Source organism: Gossypium hirsutum, chromosome D09 (assembly GCF_007990345.1).
Source record: "Gossypium hirsutum isolate 1008001.06 chromosome D09, Gossypium_hirsutum_v2.1, whole genome shotgun sequence".
In the NCBI taxonomy this organism is placed as follows: Eukaryota; Viridiplantae; Streptophyta; class Magnoliopsida; order Malvales; family Malvaceae; genus Gossypium; species Gossypium hirsutum.
In genome coordinates this window covers 6,559,411-6,582,807 of record NC_053445.1, presented here as the reverse complement: position 1 = coordinate 6,582,807, position 23,397 = coordinate 6,559,411, and the positions used below count along the sequence as shown (strand labels likewise).

Genomic DNA, 23,397 nt, shown 5'->3' with positions numbered 1-23,397 from the left:
ATCATGATGATGTCATTAATGACATGTGTTGTGTTGCCTGGAATTGTCATTTGTCCCAGACTTAACGGTGTTAAAAAAAGTATCAAACTAGGGAACAAAAAAAAATCAAGTACCAATCTAAAACAAAAGAAAAATTTTAAATATTAATCTAAGAAAAATAGAGGAATTCAAATACCACTTTTATATTTAACCCAAAATTTTTTTTATCTATTATGGCTGAAAAACGAAAATTAATTTTTCTAAGCACAAGCTATAACAGAAAATATTCCAATGGGTGAGGAAAACTAAATAATAACGCAAAATGGAGATGCGGGGTATCGATCCCCGTACCTCTCGCATGCTAAGCGAGCGCTCTACCATCTGAGCTACATCCCCATACGTCTATTTGTGAGACAGAATTGTAAATTATTAGTTATAGTGTAATAAAATTAACATGGAAACATGCAGCGCAGTATCAAGTTTACAAAAATCACATCTTATTTGTTCAGAAATTTGTCAATTTATTTGTAATTTTATTTATGGTTATAATTTAAAATTTTAAAAAATATATATTTAGAGATCCAACCCAAAATACTTATTTATCCAATCCAAAAAAATTCATGGTTATACCACCAAACAATGCATTTGAGAGGTGGGGGACGGTACTAAAACTAGTTTGAATAGATAAATGTTGTGTTCAGTTAATTAAAAGGGCCAATGTAGGATGCATAAATATTTTTCTTCCATGCTGCATTAAGTTGAAAAGATGTTTTTAGAGATACTTGTAGGCTAGGCGTTTCCTTCTGCGATGAATTTAAACACACTGTTTATAAACATAGTTTGAAATAGAACTATTCTTCCTAGAGTAGCTTTGCTGAAACACTAAGCTTATTGCATCCCATCTTAGACACTTCTTTCCCTTTTTTCTTTTTACTTGGTTTTTTCTTGTTTGTAATGTCAAATCTATTGAAATGCTGGGATTGATATGTCATTATGCAAAGGACTGCGAGGCTTTCATTTGGAAGCCAAGTCACCCTAAATAGACTGTCAAATTTTAATCAAATGTTCTAACTGCTATGCTATTTTTTAAGGCACCATTTGGACGAAGAAATAGTAAAGTGGTACATGAGCCTGCATTAAAATGCCTGTAAATCACAAGGCAATGCTATTGGTTGATAAGTCATTCATTTGCACATAAAAGAGCCAAGACCAAGAGGAATATTTTCTGCTTAGACGCAGAAATAGAACATTATGTTTCTTGTTTCTACCATTTAATAACACCTAATTTCACGGTTTCTTTGTTTGTCAGTGAAATGAGGCTACTGAATGGCAAAATTAATCAAGTACAAGCTCTCTCTTGGAGCCTTTATACATGGTGAGCTCTAAATCTGATAAGTCATTTTGGTTTTTTCCCCTAAGAGACCAAAATCATAAGACAAAAGGATTTGGTGGATTGCATCAGTACCTGATGCTGCTTCTGCCTAACTGTCGCATTTTCTAATGAAGTGGGGTAAGGTAATGCATGTAAAGAGGTACAGTGGAAACGTACTGCAGCCATAGGTATGCATCTTTCTGCCTTCTGTTCAATCATATTATCTGATAAAAAAAAATGGAATATATAAGCTTGTTATCAGTATCGATCATTTTAAGCTTGTGTTATTCTCCATGATCATCTTTCCTTTTATCTAATACATAAATGTTGTCTTTAGTTGTTTACTTTGCCACTGGTCTTGAATTAAATTTCACAATCAAGCATTTTTCTTTTTACTTCTGTCAATTTTTTTTCTACAAACAACCATTACTTTTGATATAAGATTATTAAAATCAAATAATACTTAAACTATCAAATATAAAATTAAACCAATTTGATTAGATGAAATTAATATTCATACACATCAATATTTAATTTAATTATATTTTTTTTGAATTTTTACGTATAAATTAAGAATAATAAATAAATTTATACATTATTGATTATATTACCAATATATTAGTATTATCTTTATATATATATAATGTTAATCTCACATATTTAAATTTTTATTAATTATAAAAAATTGATTTTAAAATTATTAATTATTATCTTATAAAATAAAATTATATTTATTAATTAAAATACTTTGATTTTTTTTATTTTTAATTTATCCAATTATGTTCAATTATATTATGTTATTTTTTAAAGTGGAATTTTAAAAGATATAACCAAATGAATTAATTTAAAATTAGTACACTATCCTATTAATTAATATTACTTTTATTATTATCGTATTATTATAATAAAAAATTATTAATCTAATGTCAATTTAGAAAAAAAATATAATAAAAAAATAAATGAAAAGAGAAATAGCGAAATAGAAAAAAATAAAAGAATTTAGAAAATGTTTTTAAAAGTTGATAGTGACGTGGTACTCTATTATTTGAATTTCCTTTTAGTTTAGATAATAATTTTAAATTTTTTTGATAGTTTCAAGTATTAAAAAAAAGTATAAATAAAATAAAGTAAAAACAGGTTTAAGTTTTGTGGAGCATATTTTTTTAGGGTAAATTGTAAAAAGAATTATCTAATTATTAATATATTTGTGTTTTAATTATCAGAGTTTGAAATTTTTTATTTTAACCACTAACCTCGAATTCACAAAAGAAAAAACATTTGGAACTTAAAATTAGGTAAACTTAAAAAGAACAAAAAATCAAACTGGAACATATAATAACAAAGATGTAAATTTTATTTAATTAGTAGCCTTATTTCCAGCAATAGCTAAAATGTTGAATTAAGCTGATCAAAATTTGTCATAATCATGTCCATTTCCAATAATGAATTCATTTTTATATACTTGTAGTAAATTTAAAGAGAAGACCACAAAATAATTAGTGAATAGTGGGCTTTAACCATCATCCACTATGCTTCCAACTCATGATTCCTACTTTTACTACAGTTCTTCGATTTCATATTTATATAGCTATTTTAGTTATAGTAGGAAAAGGAACACAAACTCACGTCAATATTAACACAAAAACCAACTCCTTTTCATTGTTGGATTATGAAAACAATTTACTATATCTATATATGTATGCATGCAAGCATGCATGTATGTATCTTCCATTCCACATACGCATCAAATTAAGAAATCATCCGTACTATGGCAACTTTGAACATCTTCTTCTTTGTCCTTTTGATCCAATGCACTGTATTCACTGGCTCTTCTCGTCAATTGAAGAAGAGCAACGTAAATATTGATAGCTATGGTGACAATACATTCAGTGTCATTAGCTTTGGAGCTATTGGGGATGGAAAGAAGGATGATTCTAAGGTTTTCTTTTTCTTTTTTTTTTCCTTTTAATTTTATCTGCTGTGTGTGGTGCTAATTTTAAGGACTGGTGTTGTATGCCTACTGATAATAAATGCTTGGCTTAATGTCGTGTATACTGTAGGGGTTTAAGCGTGCATGGGATGCTGCTTGCGATTCATCAACTCCGTCACCAACCTTTCTTGTACCTCAAGGGAAGACGTTTCTGCTGCAACCTTTAACTTTCAACGGCAAACATTGCAACTCTAATAACATTACTTTCCAGGTATTTCTATCTATCTTTCTCTACTTCCATTGTAAATTCAGTTATATATATTTAGCAATAGTACCAGTAGTGTATAAAACTAAGGATATATAATATTGTATTAATCAGAAACTTTGCATATAAACTGGGGTGCAGATTGATGGGAGAATCATAGCCCCAACCAAACCTTCTACATGGGAATGCAATAGAAATTGTCACCATTGGATTGGCTTTCAGAATTTCGATGGTCTCCACATTCAAGGATCTGGTATCATCAATGGCCAGGGAGGTAATTGGTGGAAACTTTCTTGCAAAGATAACCAAAAGGTAATTGTTTATATTGTAGTACAAGCACATAAGATTTTACATTATGGTAAAACTTTCTTGTTGGGTTTTACTGATATATACATGTCCATTGCTCTTTGTAACAGTCGTGCCAACTTCGGAAACCAACGGTATGTGTTCAAATTTCAAGTTTTTCGGTTTCTAAAGATATGTTTTACAAAGATATACTACGAAGAAACATTGACATAAATTGTGTATACTGTAATTGTATGAGAATTATGTGGCTTTTGGTTTTAGGGTTTTATGATAGGACACTCCAAGAATGTAGATATGAAAGGTTCAACCTTTGAAGAAAGTCCCAAAATGCACATTGCATTTGAAGACTCTACTTCGATTCATGCCACTCAACTTACAATCAAAGCTCCGGGAAACAGCCCCAACACTGATGGCATTCACATCCAACGTTCCACCAATGTCTCTATCCACAATACAACCATTCAAACTGGTTTCTTTCTTTCTTTCTTTGCTGGTTTCATTTCATTATACTTTCCATATTACTTTGTATATATGTTTGTTTTAATCTTTTATATATACTTATTCATTAATTCAGGTGATGATTGTATATCAATTGGAGATGGCTCCAAATATATCAATATCACTAACATCGAATGCGGTCCGGGTCATGGAATAAGGTATGCTCTTTTACAATCATCTTCCTTTCATTGTTTTATGATATTAACTTTCTGTATTAATATCACTTTTAATATTTGATTGCCATATGAAGCATTGGGAGCCTTGGAATTATGGGGAAAACTGAGGAAGTTGAATTTGTTCATGTAAGAAATGTTTCTTTCTATGGAACAACTAATGGAGTTAGAATCAAAACTTGGCAGGTATATATAATGCATTTCTTTAAAACATATATATTAATAACTATTATATAATCCATAATTAGCATTGTTGTGTGTTTAGGGAGGACATGGTCATGCGAGGAACATTAGATTTGAAGATATAACTTCTCATGCTTCAACTCGACCTATTGTTATCGATCAATATTATTGCCCTCATAAACAATGCAAGAATCAAGTAAGATGTTAGTTTAATTTATTGATATGGAACTCAACCTGTAGGACAACGTGACTTCTTATTCCCTTATAGGATTGTTAATGGTTTTTCGTCCTTATTTAAAAATGAAGTGGTCTTAATGTTAACTAGTACTATATATATTTTGCAGACAACAGCTGTGGAGATTAGCAACATAGCTTATGAAAACATCAATGGCACATCACATAAAGAAACAGCAGTGCAACTTTCGTGCAGTGAATCCAGTCCTTGTAGAAACATTACCATGAAAAATATTAACTTGAGAAATGAGAAGCAAAAAGGCAAAACTTCATCGTATTGCCTCAATGCTCATGGCTTGAGAAATGGAAGGGTCCATCCTAATGTACCTTGTTTGGACAAACATGATAATTTCTAGACTCTTTTTTTTTAATTAGCACATAGCAGATAGTAAATTTTATGAATTTGATTATGTTATAGTGTAAATGTATTTTTGAGGATTATTATATAAAGTAAATATTTGTTTAAGATGGATGATTGATTCTCCCCTTTAATGAAAAATATGATTTACAAGTAATGAGAACTTGAATATGAATGAGCATTGAACAAAACTAAGAACGATGAGCTGATTGTTTTTCATTGAAACTATATATATATATATACCTATTATGGCTGAAGAAAGAACTTAAAAAACTTAAGAGAAATACGTTAAATGGAGATGCGGGGTATCGATCCCCGTACCTCTCGCATGCTAAGCGAGCGCTCTACCATCTGAGCTACATCCCCTTAATGTTGCAGTTTTTTAATTTTACACTCATAATAAAATTTCAAATTGCCCCAAGTTTATAGAAATCGCTTTCCTCTTACTATGTTCTGAACTTTCTTGGCCTGCTTGGAATACTCATATTTTTCAAATATCTAAAATTAAAATTAGGTAATTTATTAATGAATTAAAAATACTAATAAATATTTAATATTCATATGTAATTCCATAAAATATTTAATTTAGTCTAATTCAATTAAATAATAAATTTTTTGTGTTCAAGTCTTTAGTTAACACTAAATTAAAATTAAAACGAATGAATACTCATACTTTTAAAATATATATAATTCAAATTAAGTGATTTATTAATGAATTAAAATTACTAATAACTAACTATAAATATTTAATGTTCATATGTACTTCCATAAAAAGGTCTAACTCAAAAAAAAATTATTTAATTAAATCGCAAGTGGAGTGAAAAAGAATTATGCTTGATATTGATTGTAGATTCTGTTGTGGGCGAATCTAAAGGGTAAGTCAAGGCTTGATCGTTCAAATAGAAAAAGTTACGTTTTCGTCTTTTTGTATAAATGATAAAATTTAAAATTAATATATGGTAAAATTATATTTTGGATCTCCCAAAAATAAAGATTTTTTTTATCTAATCCCTTCAAGAAATGATGAAATTGTAAATTAATATAAGATAAATTTACATTTTGACCATACAAAATATTTGTAATTTAGTTTCGACTCTCTATGTAACAGCCCGTTTTTAGTGAAATCGGAACAGTAGTTTCGGGACCACAAATTCGAAGTTAAAAAATTTATTTTAATATTATTTTAATATCTAAAGTATGATAGGATTATAGTATAAAAATTTCATTAAGAAATTTTACCGTTTGTATGCTCAATTTGTGAAAAAGGACTAAATCGAGTAAAGTATAAAGGTTGTGTTCTGTTAACTAAAAGTGTTAAATAGCTATAGAAATTTAAAGTAGAGGTCTTTATATGGTAATTAGACCATTAAAAGTGATAGTGAATGTACATGGCTTGGTAATTATGAAAATTTTAAAGTTAAGTAAGGTTAAAATGGTAAATAGGTAATAAATGAGTAAATTAAATAAAACAAAATAGGCCATCATCTTTAGTTCATCTACCACCGAAATTTTCAGCAAAAATAGGCTTGGGAGAGCTTGAAATTTTCAGCCAAGGAAACTCTTGCATGTAAGTGATTTTGGTGTTTGTTTTTGTTGATTTTTATATTTTTGGAATTGTTGTAGCTTAACCTAGCTAATCAGGGGACTAATTGGCAAAATGGTTGAAAGTATAGGGTTTTACCATGAGAGAGTTTTTTTTTAAAATTTTAATGGAAGAAAATCAATCTTTGTTGTTAGTTAAACAACTTTTGTTAAGTGATTTTTAATGAAATGTGGATTAGGGGTTAAATTGAGAAATATGAAAATTTATGTGTTAAATGTGTCAAATTGTGAAATGTATGGGCTGGTATAATCACATATATAATTAGTCTAGGCTTAGGTGTGGATGAAATTGCATGAATTTTATTTTACGAGCCTAGGGCTAAATTGTAAAAAAGTCAAATGTATAGGGGTAAAATGGTAATTTTTCCATAACATGAATTTTGGATTGAATTGAATAGAATAAAGATTAAATTAGTTAAATTTGATTATATAGATCAAGAAAAGCAACGTATGGATTTAGATTGGGAGAAAGATAAAGGTTTGGATTGAATGATTGTTTTTCGTCGTACAAGTTTGAGGTAAGTTCGTTTAATTAAATTGTGTATTTATATGCTTTAATTGGAATATATGTATGTGAATGGATTAATTATTATGTATAATTATCAAGCGCATAACCGACGCCGTACGAAGGATACCGAGCCCCGTTTGAACCTTAAGAACTCGTAGGATACAAATGACATGTCATTAGGGTTACTGATTCTAGCTCTTATGAGCTTATCGATACTCAGCTCGTATGAGCTTACCGATTTTTAGCTCGGAGGAGCTTATCGTTTATCGCTTGTATGAGCATACATGTACAAGAACTGACGGATTACAATTCAATACACCTCGTGTGTACTACTCGCGTATCTAACGATATTCTGAGTGGTTCAATGGGCATAGTGTTATTACGGGATTATACAAGTTTGATACGAAATAGTACATGTATTTACATGGAAATGATTTATATATGATATACGGATACACAATATAGATGATACAGGTATATGAAATTTTATAATTGTTGAATTCATACATGATTCTCGGTTTTTATATGAATACATGGCCAACTTGTTAAATGGTTATGTGATAGGCTTTGGCCAAATTGAATTGTATTATGCTTTGGGTTACTTACCTAAATTTGTGGTTAAATGGTAAGTTTAATTCTGTATTATACGAACTTACTAAGCTTAATTGCTTACTCTGTTTATTTTTCCGTGTTTTATAGTGTCTCGAAAGCTCGTTCGGATTGAAAGTTGTCGAGATTGCATCACACTATCAAACGTTATTTTGGTACTTTTGACTTGATATTTTGGTTTAAATGGCATGAATAGGTCTTGTTGTCTAATGGTAGCCCATGTGTTTTGGCATGTATTTAGCCATTTAAGTTGGCTTGATTTTGATATATTTTGTTATGTAAATTTGTAAATAGTTCTATTATATGTGATATATGGTTTCCATGTAAATGCCTTGATTGTGAATTGGTATTTTGAGTACCAAATAGTTGTGATTGATAAGTGGCATATATGTTAAGTTTTAGGCACAAAGATGCATATATATATATATATATGTTTGACCATTTAGGTAGATTTTGAAGACATATTTGGTATGTTTTGAATGGCATATTGAGGTGCCTAGGAGTATCATGGTTGTATGTGATGTTATAACATGTTATAAGCTTGATATTGGTTGGTTTTGAGTGTTTAATTATACCATGGATATATGCAAATTGTGGTGTTTAAGTTGGTACCAATTGGGGTGAGAAATATGACTTGGAAAATTGCTTATTTTTTTCCATACGGGCAGAGACAAGGGCGTGTGTCTCAGCCGTGTGTGACACACGGACAAGGACATGGGCGTGTGGCCCCATTTCGAATGCCCACACGGCCTGGCCACATGGGCATGTGTCCCCTGTACCTTTGAAAATTTTACATGTTTTTCTAAAAATATCTGGAGTACTCAGTTTAGTCCCGAACTATTTTTAATGTTTATTTTGAGCTTCAAGGGCTCGTATTAAGGACCATATGAATGTTTATGAATGTTTTTTTTATTTGAATGAGAAGTGTGCATGAAATGTTTGATTGATTGAGTTATAAGTTCAGTAATGCTCTGAAACCCTGTTCCAGCGTCAGATACGGGTTAAGAGTGTTACATTCTACAAAATTTATATGGCTTCACCCAAATTCTATCTCTAATCAATCACTACTTTTAAAAGAATAAAGGGTAAATTACATCCATAGTTACTCTAAAATATGATTTGTCCTATTTTGATTACTCTAATTTTTTTTAATTTAGTTACTTTAATTAAGATAATTGTCTAAATTAACCACTATTGTTAAAAATTTCATTAACCCACTAATAGATTATTGACGTGACACATTAACCCATTGAATAACTGACACGTAATATTTATTTTAACTAAAACTAAAAACCTCTTTATAATTAACCCAAATCATTTTATTTTTATTATTTCTTTTCTCTTGTTTCTCTTCTCTAGCTTTTGTTTCTATAAAAGCCACAATACCACTAAACCAAGCAAACTTTTCAATTTTGAAAGCATCTTAGCTATCCTTCAAAAAAAAAGGCAAAATGGTACAATTTACTCAATACAAGGTTTAATTTCACTTATAACTTTAAGGTTTAACTTTATTTTTCTAATTTTTTTAATTTTAAATTATGCCATTAGCAGTGAAATTAACAGTTTTTAATAGCAGAAGAACTTGATTAATATAACCTCCAAAGTTTAAAAATGTAAGTAGAACATTTTAAAATGTAGAGACCAATTTAAAATATCAGTCATAGTTTGAGGACGTTTGGTGCAATTTACTTGAGATTCCTACAGAGGAAATCCGACAAAAACCCAAACTACCTGCCAAGGAACATTATTGCCTTCATTTCCTTGGTTTGACCTTTGCGGGAAGAAAAAAAATGGGTTCTGCTCTTTCAAGCTTTTTAGGCTCTTCCGGTTCACCATCAGAGGATTCACCATCTTCATCTGAGTCTTCAAGGGTCTCAACCTTCCATTCAGCTCCAAGATGGCAACTTCACTTCAATTCTGTCAAAGAAACCGCAAAGCTTGTATCTTTCTCTCAACCCCAAATCTCAATTTTCTTCTTCTTTTTTTAATGATTATTATTTGGGGTTTTTCTTTATTATATGAAAGATCTGACTTTGGGTTTTTGTTACTTTTTGTTGAACCAAAAAAAAAATTATATTAGATGGTTATAGATTTCTCAGCTTCCTGGTGTGGACCATGCAAGTTCATGGAACCTTTTCTGAATGAAATGGCTGCTAAATTCACTGAAGTTGAATTTGTAAAACTTGATGTTGATGAGCTGCCTGTATGTATTTCTGTCCTTTGTTTTCCTCTTCACGATATAAACTTTTTATGTAATTCTTCAATTGTGCTTTTAGCATACAAAATTTTAATAAATTTTTTTGTTTATTTATTGATTTTCTTGGTGTTTTTAGGACGTGGCACAGGAATTTGGAGTGCAGGCAATGCCAACATTTGTGTTGGTGAAGCAAGGGAAGGAAGTGGATAGGGTTGTTGGAGCTCGAAAGGATGAGCTTGAGAAGAAGGTTGAGAAGAATAAATGCTAAAAAGACTATATACAATATCTGCAATTTGAAATTTCAGTTTGAATACTTCCATTAGTAAATATGTCAAATGGAGTTTCTTGAGTATGATAATGCTAAATAATGCTTTTAACTCTTTATTGTGGAATAATGATGGTTTTATGTATGTAAATTTGATAAATCTATGGTCATAAGCTTTTAATTCACTTGTTTTACTATGTGTTTCTTGCTGACGTAATATATTGAATTTGTGGGTAAAAGTTACCATGGAAGATTTTGTATTAGGCATTAGATTGTACTTCGTCTAGTTTACTCAAAAAATAGATAAATTAGTCTTTATACAATAGATTCAAGAGTAAATTGGTCATTTCTTTTAAAATTCATACTGTTAAAAATTAGCATGAGTGATAAAATAACCTAACAATGACACGTGGCATGCCATGTGTATCTCTTGCTGACGTACGAGATCAATTTTTAACAATAAAAAATAGATAATTTTTTTAATAAAAGGATCACTTTACCCTTTGATTTAACGTATAAAGACTAATTTGTTTCTTTTTGTAGAATAAAGGTTAAAATGCAATCTTATTACTAGTACATTTGATTTAACAGAAGGGATGTCGGTATGCTTCATCTTTAATCAATGCCCTCTAGAATCACAGCTTCTTCATATTAACAACATAGGTTTCTTGATAGGGCACTAACCTAGAGGTGTTCACTCTTTTCATCATCTTTATGCTAGTTTGAGTTGGACTTTACAATGATTGAGTTGAATTTGAATAGTTTGTGAGCAAAAATATCTAGTTTATACACTAAGAGGGAGCATTGAAATGAAGTTGTATGGAAAGGAGATAGATAGAACAGTATGCAAAAATTACATTGAAGCCATGACAAACAGGAGTCTATGAAGAAGATGAAGGATTTAAGCGTATAAGAAAGCAGTTACTGCATTAAGATGACATATTATAGGTCATTACTCCCAGCAGTATATGTACAATAAGTAGAGCCGAAAATATTATGTCTTTTTCAGACAGTGTACGCTTGCTGAATTGTGTCTATGTCAAGACCCTTCAGTCTAACTACTGATTCGACGTGCCCTTTTAGCGTAGTCAGTTCCCTCAACCTGCAAATAGAATTGCCATCGGTTTCACATTCTGTATGAATTAACTGGACTAAATTCGAGTTTGAAGCTCTTTGATGGCAAAGTTTAGTGTTAGCTTATGGTTAATGGATGCATACCTTGCAATTTCAGCTCGTCTCTTTGCCTCTTCAGCCATTTGATTAAGTTCATTGTAACTAGTTCGGTCGCCAAACATCTTGGTGTCTGGTGGCTGCAATCCATGGAGTGTCCTCTGAGCATGCGCCCATTTCAGTTCACGTTCTTCTTTCCCGAAGTCTTTCTTCCTTGTGAAAGCGATCTGTGAAACAACCACCCGTAAATGAAATATCCGACAAGTTTCTTGGTCTAAAACAATGAAAGATATTCAATCAGTTGAAAAGAATACATACCCTTTGTTCAATGACGAGATCCCAAGCTTTTCCACTGAGGGCGTATCGGATGAAGAACTTGATAAAATCGAGTGGAATGTAAAAGATAAGGTTGTAAAGCCATATCACACCTGCCCAACCCCATCCAATTCCTTCAATTGCAGCAAAACCCCAGTTTGCATATACTGCTATTAATGTAGCAATCTGTTCATCAAACAAAGCCAAAAGTTCAATACCAGTTTGGTTTTTTTAGGTTATTTTCGGTTTAACTTGGTTGATTCACATTCAACATCTAGTAAGACTGCATTCGGTTCCCTGCACTTCAAGCAAACTAAACCAGAAGATTACTACTAACCAGCTGAGCTACGACAAAAGCCAAAACCAGTAAAAAACCGGGACGCTCAAGGAAAGACCAACTTCTTGCTCGTGTTACAAATATGAGAGCTTGACTGATAATGCTCACTTGCAGGTATACTGCCGAAGCAAGCATTTTTATGTCCTTGCGGTCGGTTTTCTGAAGGCTTTTAACCCCAAATGTACTCTGAAACAAAGAATACATTATCATATTGATTAAAATTAAACATACAAGTCATTGTAATGTAATTATAATCTCTTACAGGGAAGAAGTCTGTCTTGTATGCTGCCCAAAAGAAAATGACAGTCATCATGGCTAAGTAACCACCAAGAATAATTCCAGTTGCAAAGATTTCTGCTAACTTCCAACTGTCTGGCAGTGGAGATGGTTTCACTCTATCCTTGGATATTGTCATAATGGTACCTGCAGACCAATGATTTCGTTAGCAACTCCTCATGTTCGGCACTTGGACTGAGGCCAAGTTTCATTCAAGCATGCTAAATGGAACCAGAAAATTGCAGTTAGGGCATATTAAGACAAGCAAATACAAACCATCATTAAGGATAGCAATAATGAGGACCATGAATGGAGGGAAATCAAACTTCCATATCAATGCTAACAACATGAAACCGAGCTGTCAAGCAAGAATGCGGAATATCAAGTAAGAAATCCATCAATGTATTCATATGAAGGCAATATTTCAGATCCGTTGCCAAAACTTACCACAATACGGATTGTAATGGAGACTGCATATATCTGTGAATATGAAAGAAACCAAATGACTTAATTAGACAACAATGTCGATTCAAGTTTCAATTGAATGGCATAGGCCATGGTTTAGACTCACTGTGTAGTTTTTCATCCTCTGGAATATGGCTCGACTGGTTAGTACAGCACTGATGATGACACTAAGACCAGGTTCGGTCAAGACAATGTCAGAAGCACTACGAGCTGCATCGGTTGCATCAGCCACAGCTATGCCGATGTCTGCTTTCTTAAGAGCAGGAGCATCATTGACCCCATCACCAGTCATTCCACATATATGTTTCCTGGCTTGTAAGCGCTTCACAATCTCATACTTGTGCTCTGCATTGACAATTATACAAAAAGCCATATAAGCGAACAACAAGGATGGGAAGAAGCATATTCTAGAACCAAAATCGAGCACCACATTATCGATAAACTGCATCCAAATATCACAAGTCAAGATGGGAAAGGAAAAGGTTAAGATACCAGGGAAAACGCCAGCAAAACCGTCAGCTTTCTCAATCAACTCATCAACTGGCAAAGCAGCAATAGACTCTTCTTTGTTTTGTCCTAACAAGGCTGATGAGGGATACATATTGGTTCCCATTCCGAGACGGCGTCCTGTTTCCTTTGCTATTGCCAGTTGATCACCTAATGGTCATCAGAGAGATCAGTAGAAGGAAATATACTCGAACAATTTCTTGCAAAAGATAAATGCTCAACTCCAAACCGAATTGATATTAGCACATGCACCTGTGATCATTTTCACGTTCACTCCGAGATTCAACGCCCTTCGTATTGTATCTGCACTGTCATGTCTAGGTGGATCGAACAAAGGCATCAGGCCAATAAATTGCCATGGACCTCCTGAGCTCTCCTTTCGTCCTTCAGGAACTTCCTGAAAATTGATTGATAAGAATGTTATCGGTGTCATATCAAACATAAAAGGGATACACTTGATGAAATTTCAGACTACATGATATGTTTACCTGATATGCTACTGCCAGTGACCGCAATCCGCGCTCCGCAAACTTATCAATTACAGCATGAACTCGACGTTCCAACTCTGATTTATTGTGTGCAAGATTCAGAATCTGATAGTCACATCACAGCAATGAATTACTTTAGAACGGATTTGCACTACTATCAAAATATTTTTAAGTACTAGACAACATATGAGCCTACCTGTTCAGGTGCACCTTTGCTGACTCGGTGCATTCGACCTTGATTATCGATATATGTAAGAGCTGTTCGCTTATCGGTTGGATTGAATGGAAGGAAATGAACTTCTTGAATACCGGCTCGTGCCTAGGTAGTTTTTTTGAGGCAGTAGCAAAGAAACCAAATTAAGATGAGAAGTACTCGATTGAATCATGTTTGAGACATTAACGATGAGGGGCATACCTCCTTTGGATCAGCCAACATCCCTACTATAGCAGCATCAATGGCATCCTGGTTTTCCAGCCGAGCTGCACGAGCTGCCATCAGAACTACAGTATCGGGATCTACTCCTTTCGCAAAAATCTATTCCACAACATCCATACAAGTGTTGGAACTGGAAATAAAATCCGAAAGCTAGAAATAAAACAGAAGCAACTGTCAATCTACCTCGATAAGATTTTTGTCAACTGATAACTTGTTCAATGTCAAAGTTCCAGTTTTATCACTGCAAAGGACATCCATGGCTGCCATTTCTTCTATTGCTGTCATTCTTTTTGTTATAGCTCCCTGCAGTGACATATTTATATCATCACGATCAAGCAATGATTGTTGAAACAAGCAAAGTGGCACGATGAATTAGTGCAAACCTGAAGAGATAAGCGATGAGACCCAATTGCCATTGTAACAGATAGAACTGTGGGCATGGCAATAGGAATTCCTCCAATGAGTAGTACCAGCAAATTGTCGATTCCAGGACGATAATCACGATCCTGAATCGGGTACATAACGATGATTTCTGTTATCATTCCGACCGCGATAGAACATATACAGAAATTACCAATGGCAGTCAACACCTGTTTAACAAAATCCATAACCAAAGCATTTCATCAATAAAACAAATGCAAAAGAACTTGGAAATAAACATCAAGGTATTGTGCAGCTAATGTTATAGACCTTTTGAAAGTGACCCTGTTGATTTGTGGAATCAACAAGGTGAGCAGCTTTGCCGAAGAACGTATGAACACCTGTGGCGATCACGACGGCTTCAATCTCTCCTTGTTTGCATGTAGAACCCGAGTAAATACTGTCACCAGGGCCTTTCGTTACCGGAAGAGACTCACCGGTTAACGAAGACTGCAACACGAGAAAACCCAATATGAAAGTTAAACTGATACAATCTCACTTCATCCAGTACAATGAATCCATTGTTGTTTTCGAACTTAACCTGATCGATTTTGAGTGGATCACCATCGAGGAGTCGAGCATCTGCCGGAATAATGTCCCCGAGTTTAATGCTGATGATATCACCTGGAACAAGAATAGAGGCCTCTTCTTCAGACCACTTCCCATCTCGAAAAACCTGAAAATGATTCAATTTTTTTTTAAGTCAAGCAATTTCTTGTGAAAGATCATTCAAAAGGGTAGCTTGTTCTTCCATACTACCTTAGCTTTAGGAGCAAGACGAGCCATTAAAGCAGCAGCTGCATTGCCAGCATTGTTCTCTTCTATGAAACTTATTGTTGAATTAATAGTAAGAAGAGTAATAATCCCAACAAAATCTTGCCAGTCAGGTGGTTTCCCCTGCAAGACCAAACATCATTCAAGGGAATCCTTAAAACTTCAAGTTACTAAACATATATATATATATACTCACTCCTCCATTGGCAAGAGCAATAGCCATGATAGCAGCAGCTTCCATAACCCATGAGAGAGGGTTCCACATAAACCCCAAAAACTTCAAAATTTTACTCTCCTGCAAAAACCCAGAAAAAAGAAGCTCTTGTTTACTTGAAAAAACTTAATTAACTAAGATAATTAGTCCTTTTTCTCAGAAAGAAAAAAAAAACCTGTTTTTCCTCAAGCTTATTATAGCCAAAAATAGAAAGCCTTTGCTCTGCAGCTTCAGTGGTTAAACCATCTCTGTTACACCTCAAAGTTTGAAAAACTTCTTCAAGTGGCACATTTTCCTACACTCAAAACAAGCCTCAAATTCATCAAATATAAAAAAAAAATCCCAGAATTTATTCTTTAAAGAGACATGGAAGCAAAAGGGTTATTATACCAAATCAACAGCTTCCTTAAGCACAGCATCCAAAGTTTCATCCTTGTTTTCCATATCGATAAAGTTGGTGTTTTTCAAACCTTAGACACCACAAGACTAAAACAAAAGGAGAGAATTTGAAAGACTTGAAACACAATGAAAATCAGAAATTGAGGAGACAGAAAACAGACTCCATCATTTCCTCTGCAAATACTCTGTTTTTTCTGTCTCTCTGGTTAATATTGTTTGTTTTGTCTCATAAGAATATCAATAATAAATGAGCCAAATTACTTATTTTTTTTTAAGGGTAGGATTGTTCTAAAGTAGGGATAATTTTGATAACCATGGACAAAGTTAGATTATGTACTTGGCTGGTACCCTCTCTGTTACTATCATCTTCTCTATATTTTTTGTCTTCTCTTTTTAATTTTTTTGTTGTTCTTCATGATTCTATTTTGGAAAACAATTTTAATTTATTTTAAAGTATAATTTTTTATATTGAGAAATATATACAACACTAACTGAAATTATTAATTTCACTCTCTTCAAATACTCATGATTAAATTGTAAATTAAATACTAAATTAAATTAAATAATTATCACATGGGATGGTACGATGGTTAAAGATATTCATCGTCTCAAATATAAATCACGCTAATAGTATTAATTCATCGGACTTTACCTTATTATTATAATTTATTAAAAATATTTATTTTATTTGAATTAAAAAAAATTCTTTTGCGTTTAAGTTATGTGCACCCTTTTACCATTTTCACCCATTAACTCACTTTATTTCTTTTCTATTTTTACTAATTAAAATAAATATCTCATTCACTTTTGCATTTAATGCATTATTAAAATTCTGGGATGATATTATTTAATATTAATTAAGGTACTTAATTGCGTTATCGTATCGTTTATACTGATTGGAATGTTCCGTTTCGTTAGTAAATCAGAACAATAAATTTTAAGTTTTGTTCTGATACAAATTCCAGTTGATATCGTTCCTATCGATTTATTTTACCTGTAGAGGTGAAGTCAAAAGTGTTTTTTTTAGGGGTGAAAAATGAAATTTATTTGATTTAAATTTATAATATATAAAGATTTATCGTTACCCGAAATCAAAATTTTATCATTTTGTAATTTCACCTTTACTAATTTAAAAATTAAAAATATAAATATAAATTTAATAATATTGGATTTGTTAAATTATGGTTTGTTGTTATATGTATAGTGTGGGATGATATTGTTTTTAATTTATAAAATAAGTATTTTGTTTGTTTATTTTGAGCTTGTTTAACCATAAATTATATTTGTGAAATTTATTAAAGAATTGATGAGTATTTTATATTTAACGTTTATTTAATTTTATTATTTGATATTTGTCTATATTTTACATACATATTTTAAATTTTTAATAGTAATAAATTCGAAATAATACACTAAAATAAATTAATACTAATGTATATCAGTACTGATAAAAAAATGGTACGTCCATCGTTACGGTATTAACTACTTTATTATTAATATTAAAGTTATGATGGATAGGAATGTAAAACTAAAAGGTTTTCTTCTTTTTTTAATTTAATTTGAACTTTTTCAATGACATTGACTAAAGGTTGTTCTGTTTTTTTTTTTTGCATGTAAAAGATGTCTTTTTTAAGCAACTTTAAATAAATTTTATGGTTTTTGTTTTTATGTTTTAGAATTTCAAAACCCACTTTATATATTTGATGCACTTTTACTTTATAATTCTAGATAACAAATGGTTAGGTGAAAGTATTTTCTTAAAACTATTGCAAAATTTTGCTTTTAAGTCCTTATACTTTTATTACATTTAAAATTTTGTTAAAGTTCCTTTAAATAAATTAAGAAGAAATCTTATATTTCATTGTAGATTTATGATAGATGGGGGACTTCTTGACTTGACAACTCATATATTCTATCAATATACTTCATTTCATTTTAAAATAAATATAAATATTTCTTTATAGTTTATCAATATAAATAGGATGATAATGCGTTTCAGTGCACTCGAACTCATATCTTATTACATTAATGATAATATTTATGTCAATCTAGTTAAAATTCAATCGAAAAATATGTTTAAATTATTAAATATAATAAACCCATGCACCACACCACATGATTTATTGCTTCCAAAAAAGTAAAAGCACTAACCGATAATTATTTAAAAGAAAAATTACCGATTAAGTCTTAGTTCGATTGATATAGATATTATTATCAATGTAGAAAGATTTGGGTTCGAGTATGCTGAACTGCATTATCGCATAATAAAAATTTTCCTTCGAACAAAAAAAGAAAAAAGAAAAAGATCGTTTTCAAGTCTTAGTTGGGGTATTTGTTCCCCATCTCACACGACACCCCCATTTGAAAATTAGGCAAGAGATGATTACATTTCAATTATACATATGTAGAAGTAATTATAATAATAATAAAGTTTGTCCATGGTAGGAAGGCCCTAGATGGGTTGAATTTCAACCCTTTTGCTCATTTTTTTTAAAAAAATTTTTATTATTATAATTTTATTTACAATTTTCAGTTGTATAATTATTTTATAAAATAAGGTTCAATAAATTTAATATTCAGATTTCTAATTATAGGATGAACCACTCCTAGATTAGATCAAGAAAGACGTGGTTAAGTTGAAAAATAATTCCATAAATCATTCAAAGTTTGGTGAATAAACTTACCAAAGAATGCAATTAAGTAGATATGAACATCTATAGGTTTTAATATTTTAAGGTTTCCCATTTTTTACTAAAACTTTATTTAATATGATTGCTTAGCTACCAAAAAAAAGGACCAATTTGTAATTATATTTTCTTCATATGCATTAATTGTTAAGTGACAATTAGTTTTCATTGTAAGAATCCTTAAAAAGGAAACCTCCCTTGAACAAAATATTGAAGTTGTAACCAAGGTTAGCTAACTCGATTTGAATTTTTTCGAATAGAGTCGAGTGACATGAAATTTAAGTCTAGTTGAATCGATTGAAATTGTTCGAGTTAAATTAAAAAAATTAAATATGTCAAATTAAAATTTTGTTAGAATATAAGTGATTTTATATTACAGCATTTAAATTTGAAACTATATATATTTTAAAAATATTTCAAAGAAAAATAAGAAAAAAAAGAGATACTTTAATATGATAAATTTGAATTATTAATTAACTTATTTAGGTCTCAAAATTATTATTTTAGGAATTTTTTTAAAAATTTAACTTTTTTTTATATATTCTTTAGATATTTTATGATTTTTATAACTTTTAAAAAAAATTTGTAATCTTTGTTGAGAGAGAGACCAATTTGCTCATTTTCAAAATTGATAAGGACCAAAGGGATATTTACACCAATCTGTTATTCAAATTATTCGAGTTATTCAAATTGTAAAATTCAACTCGACTCAAAACTCAAATTACTTATTCGAGTTGACTCAAAAAAATCAAATAATTTCAATAACTCAATTTGGTTAACTCAAAATTCGAATTTTTTATTTTTTATTTTTTAAATCAAATCAAGTTTTGATCACTCTTAGCCAATGTTATTTGGTTGAAGCATCCGTTGAGATATACAAGTTGAACCAATCTTTGACTGGACCGCTCAAAATTAAAAAAATCAAGAAAAAAATAAGCGATTGAGCCGGTGTTATAAATTTATAATATATAAATATTATTTATTTTTATGATAGTTTAAATAAAATTTTTATTTTTATACCATAAAAAAAAAGATAAATTATCTTGAATCCCATGTGATGGTTTGATGGTCAAAAGTTCGAGTTCCGCTAATTATGTTAATTGTTTAAGCTTTACCCTTTGTAAAATTCAAAAACTTGTGATGTTAAATAATGAATTTGGTCTTTATGAATGTTGTGAAACACATAAGAGGTAAGACTAGAAATTGGAACTCTAAAAAGTCCTTCAAAGCAGTGGAGTAATTTCAACTAATTTGACTCACACACGCCACAACAGTCCTCCCTTTCTTTTTATAATATTATTTGATTTCATCATTTTTGAATTCTCCAAGCAATTTTCAATTTCAGTCCCTGAGTAATTAGTTCCTTTAAAACCAAATATATTTTTGTAATATTTTAAAATAAATACAATAAAATAGGTTTCGATGTGTCCAAGGAAGGTTTATATTTCCTTTATTTTATTTTGTTTGGTTGATCAAATTAGTTGGGGACACGTTCTTGGGTCAATTTCTTCTTCTTCTTCCAAACTACTACTCTAACCATCAAAGTGGAAAATGAAAATAGGTATTCTTAATTCAAGTTATTTGGTCACCTCAACTTTATGTTCTGAGGAAATCTCTTATTTAATTATTTATTTAATTTTATATGTTTTTTTAAAAAAAAATTATTTTAGATTTAGGTTTGGATATATTTTGCTTAGTTGATTATAGTTATAGTTATTTCAATATATATATATTATTTTACATGTACTTTGTACTTGTAATTGTACTTATAAACTTTTTCAAAAAAAAAAAAAGAAAATCTGCAAATGGAATTTAACACCGTATGCTTATAACTTATACCTTAGAATATATTTTTAAAAAAATATAAATATAAATAAAAAAATAACATATGTAACAAAAAAAAATGTATGTTTAGTGTAAAAAAAAAGTGAATTTTTTTTTTACAAACTCTATGCTATGTATTGAGGAGAGACCGACTCTTTCATAAAAAGTTTTTGAAGTATCTTTCATTAAGATGAAAGTTGGATTGTTTGAAACCCCACATTGACGTGAGATACTCGCACCTTGTATATAAGAACACTTAGAGCCTTCACTTAAAGGCATCCCAACTTTGTTCTCCCTTTTTATGTGTATACATTAGGATACTTGGGGACATCCTTTAATTAAGGATTTCATTAATTTGTAAACTTTTTTTTTTATATATTAGTGAAGTTATCATCTGATGTTGGTGCCTAAGGGTTTATCATTGGGTAATTTCAATATGGTATCGGTGTTCTCAGTTCAATTTTGGTGTTCAGTATTGAAGCTACACTTGTATAAGATATCACCTAATGTCCCCAACAATTGGTATTAGAGTCATGGTGAAGCAATGTTAGTTTTTTAGTATGCTCTGTGGTTGCATCATTGTTTGCTCTTTCACATCAAAAATGAAATTTTCACTATTGAAGATTATTTGTGGTTACTCAATTACTGGATAAAATTTTACTTGTATGAAAGTGCATGTCTAGAAAAATTTCTAGCCAGGAAAGAATTGGTATTTAAGAGTGTTTATATGACCCATCACTCTTTCCTGAGGATTGGCTTAGTGCACTATTCTTAAACTACACTCACTACACTACTATTAAGTGATTGTTATTGAATATTATTAGTTGGTGTTGAAATGAATTTCGGGCCTTCATCAACCTCGTCACCCATACGAATGGTGATGTTAAATGCAAAGTTTTCAATGAAGTTGTTTAACAGAACTGATCATTTTTGCATGAAGCAAGGCAAGGTACTAGATGCTTTGTTTCAACGTGGTCTAGAATTGTTATTAAAGAAGAAAAACTTAAAGATATGGAGAAGAAAGAATGAAATACATGTTGGGAAATGTGCCCATATTGTGGTAAACATGTAACTGTTTTCTATTTATTTAAACGATGAATAAATAAAGTTAATTTCACATTTCACTATTATGTCTTTTGTATTTTTATCTTTTATATTTTGCATGCATAACAAAATTGTGACAAGCAAATATTAGCTCATTGATTGTCTAAGTTCAAACTGAAGATAAGTGGCATTGTAAGAACGTTCACATTGCGAGAAAGATAACTTACTTTAGTAGATAATTTAAATAAGTTCATAATCCCGTAAAAGAATCGAAGTGAGCATTTGATTCAAATACTGAGAAGGATTATTATGTTGTCTACAATTCCAATTGGGGAGATGTTTAGTCTTGGCTATCAAAGCAGTTGACTCCACGGGTAGAGACATAGATGTATTTGTTGGTAAAATGATACATTGGATTAGACCCAAGATGAACTAATTCTGAATCTGTTTGTGAATTAATTCACTTGTGACGTTCATGGTGTGATTTACCTAAATCCGGAGTTAGTCAATGACCATACGTATGCAATTGATGTGCTTTGATTTAAGTGGAGGCTTATGCTCTAAAGATGATCGAGCCTATAGCCAGTATATTGGGTGCATGACTTGTGTATGGCATGGCTTTACTAGCAATAGTGGAATTCATAGCTCAATTAAAGAGTTAATGATATCCTCTAATTGGTATTGTGTGGATTGATAACTATGGAACATGGCCCGGGTTGCTTGTTCTCGAACGAGCAATTTATCACAACCATTTGTTGACAGTGATCATATTAATCATTAAGAAGACATAATGGTGACAATGAGATAAAATAGGATTGTGTTCAGTGAATGGATTTAACTCAAAGGAATCAAGGATATCATATAAGGGTAACACACACATGATGATGTCATTGAACAAAACAGTTGGATAAATTGTTTTCGTAAAGAGTATACAATAAGGAGTTTTCAATCATGGTACTTTTTGTGGATTGACTCCATGATTAAGTAATTGTGAATTATCAGAACGATGCTTCTGAACATATTTTCAATCACTAGAGCCTAATTGTATATGTTTGATTGGTCCTTCTGCTAGCTCAATAAAAGCTCGATCGGACTGTATTTGAATCATAAGAAAATTTCTACGATTTTGGAAATAACTTAAGTAAGTCGATTTATTCAACATGGAATTAAATTAGGTGGTCGTGAAGATTGTTCAACTAGAGAATTTGATTAAAAAATTTTCTTAAAAAATTAATTTGGAAAATCTAAGTGATTATTAGGAAAATTAATTTTGATAAAGTAAAATTAAATTAATTAAAATTAATATGATATTTTTGGAAATTAATTTTTAAGTCAGACAATTGACCCAATAGGTAATTGAACTTGAAAATTGAGCTCGGAAGCCCAAAACTGAGACAAAACCCAAAAACTAGTCGAACTGGGCTCGGTATGTGAAATCGGGCCGATGATCTAACCGATGGCTAGACCAGACTGGTCAGGTCATCACTGACTCGGATTGAACTGATAGTAATCGAACTGGCTCGGGGTGTCGTAAAGGTGTCGCACTTGCACCACCGGACATG

General features: G+C 31.1%; 3 protein-coding genes, 1 long non-coding RNA gene and 2 other non-coding genes across 7 annotated transcripts; 3 read left to right on the top strand and 3 right to left on the bottom strand.

The window, feature by feature from the left end:
• Positions 1-302: 302 nt before the first annotated feature.
• TRNAA-AGC (transfer RNA alanine (anticodon AGC)) lies at positions 303-375 on the bottom strand. The gene has a single exon. It is a non-coding gene; the product is annotated as a tRNA-Ala (tRNA).
• Positions 376-3,094: 2,719 nt separating this feature from the next.
• LOC107892779 (probable polygalacturonase At2g43860) lies at positions 3,095-5,335 on the top strand. The gene is made up of 9 exons (XM_016817831.2): positions 3,095-3,290; positions 3,412-3,552; positions 3,688-3,858; positions 3,963-3,986; positions 4,114-4,321; positions 4,427-4,508; positions 4,601-4,709; positions 4,789-4,902; positions 5,051-5,335. Exons 1-9 carry the CDS (start codon positions 3,120-3,122, stop codon positions 5,294-5,296), a joined length of 1,266 nt encoding a protein of 421 aa, XP_016673320.2. The 5' UTR covers positions 3,095-3,119; the 3' UTR covers positions 5,297-5,335.
• A 256-nt stretch (positions 5,336-5,591) lies between these two features.
• TRNAA-AGC (transfer RNA alanine (anticodon AGC)) lies at positions 5,592-5,664 on the bottom strand. Its single transcript has one exon. It is a non-coding gene; the product is annotated as a tRNA-Ala (tRNA).
• Positions 5,665-6,801: 1,137 nt separating this feature from the next.
• Positions 6,802-8,413, top strand: LOC107893029 (uncharacterized). The gene is made up of 3 exons (XR_001682710.2): positions 6,802-6,865; positions 7,334-7,418; positions 8,108-8,413. It is a non-coding gene; the product is annotated as an uncharacterized lncRNA (long non-coding RNA).
• A 1,286-nt stretch (positions 8,414-9,699) lies between these two features.
• Positions 9,700-10,664, top strand: LOC107892347 (thioredoxin H2). The gene is made up of 3 exons (XM_016817412.2): positions 9,700-9,957; positions 10,098-10,220; positions 10,351-10,664. Exons 1-3 carry the CDS (start codon positions 9,808-9,810, stop codon positions 10,480-10,482), a joined length of 405 nt encoding a protein of 134 aa, XP_016672901.1. The 5' UTR covers positions 9,700-9,807; the 3' UTR covers positions 10,483-10,664.
• A 646-nt stretch (positions 10,665-11,310) lies between these two features.
• On the bottom strand, positions 11,311-16,724 carry LOC107892346 (plasma membrane ATPase 1). 2 transcript variants are annotated; one of them, XM_016817410.2, is made up of 21 exons: positions 16,272-16,724; positions 16,057-16,176; positions 15,864-15,962; positions 15,653-15,790; positions 15,435-15,569; positions 15,164-15,343; positions 14,857-15,063; positions 14,657-14,776; positions 14,453-14,572; positions 14,234-14,356; positions 14,038-14,142; positions 13,802-13,946; positions 13,535-13,699; positions 13,149-13,387; positions 13,025-13,057; positions 12,854-12,935; positions 12,564-12,724; positions 12,302-12,487; positions 11,968-12,150; positions 11,698-11,876; positions 11,311-11,581 (listed from the first exon to the last, which is right to left on the bottom strand). In XM_016817410.2, exons 1-21 carry the CDS (start codon positions 16,323-16,325, stop codon positions 11,485-11,487), a joined length of 2,871 nt encoding a protein of 956 aa, XP_016672899.2. In that variant the 5' UTR covers positions 16,326-16,724; the 3' UTR covers positions 11,311-11,484. The 2 variants fall into 2 exon arrangements, with proteins under 2 accessions (XP_016672899.2, XP_016672898.2); XM_016817409.2 differs by having other exon boundaries at positions 13,149-13,699; positions 16,272-16,624.
• Positions 16,725-23,397: the final 6,673 nt, after the last annotated feature.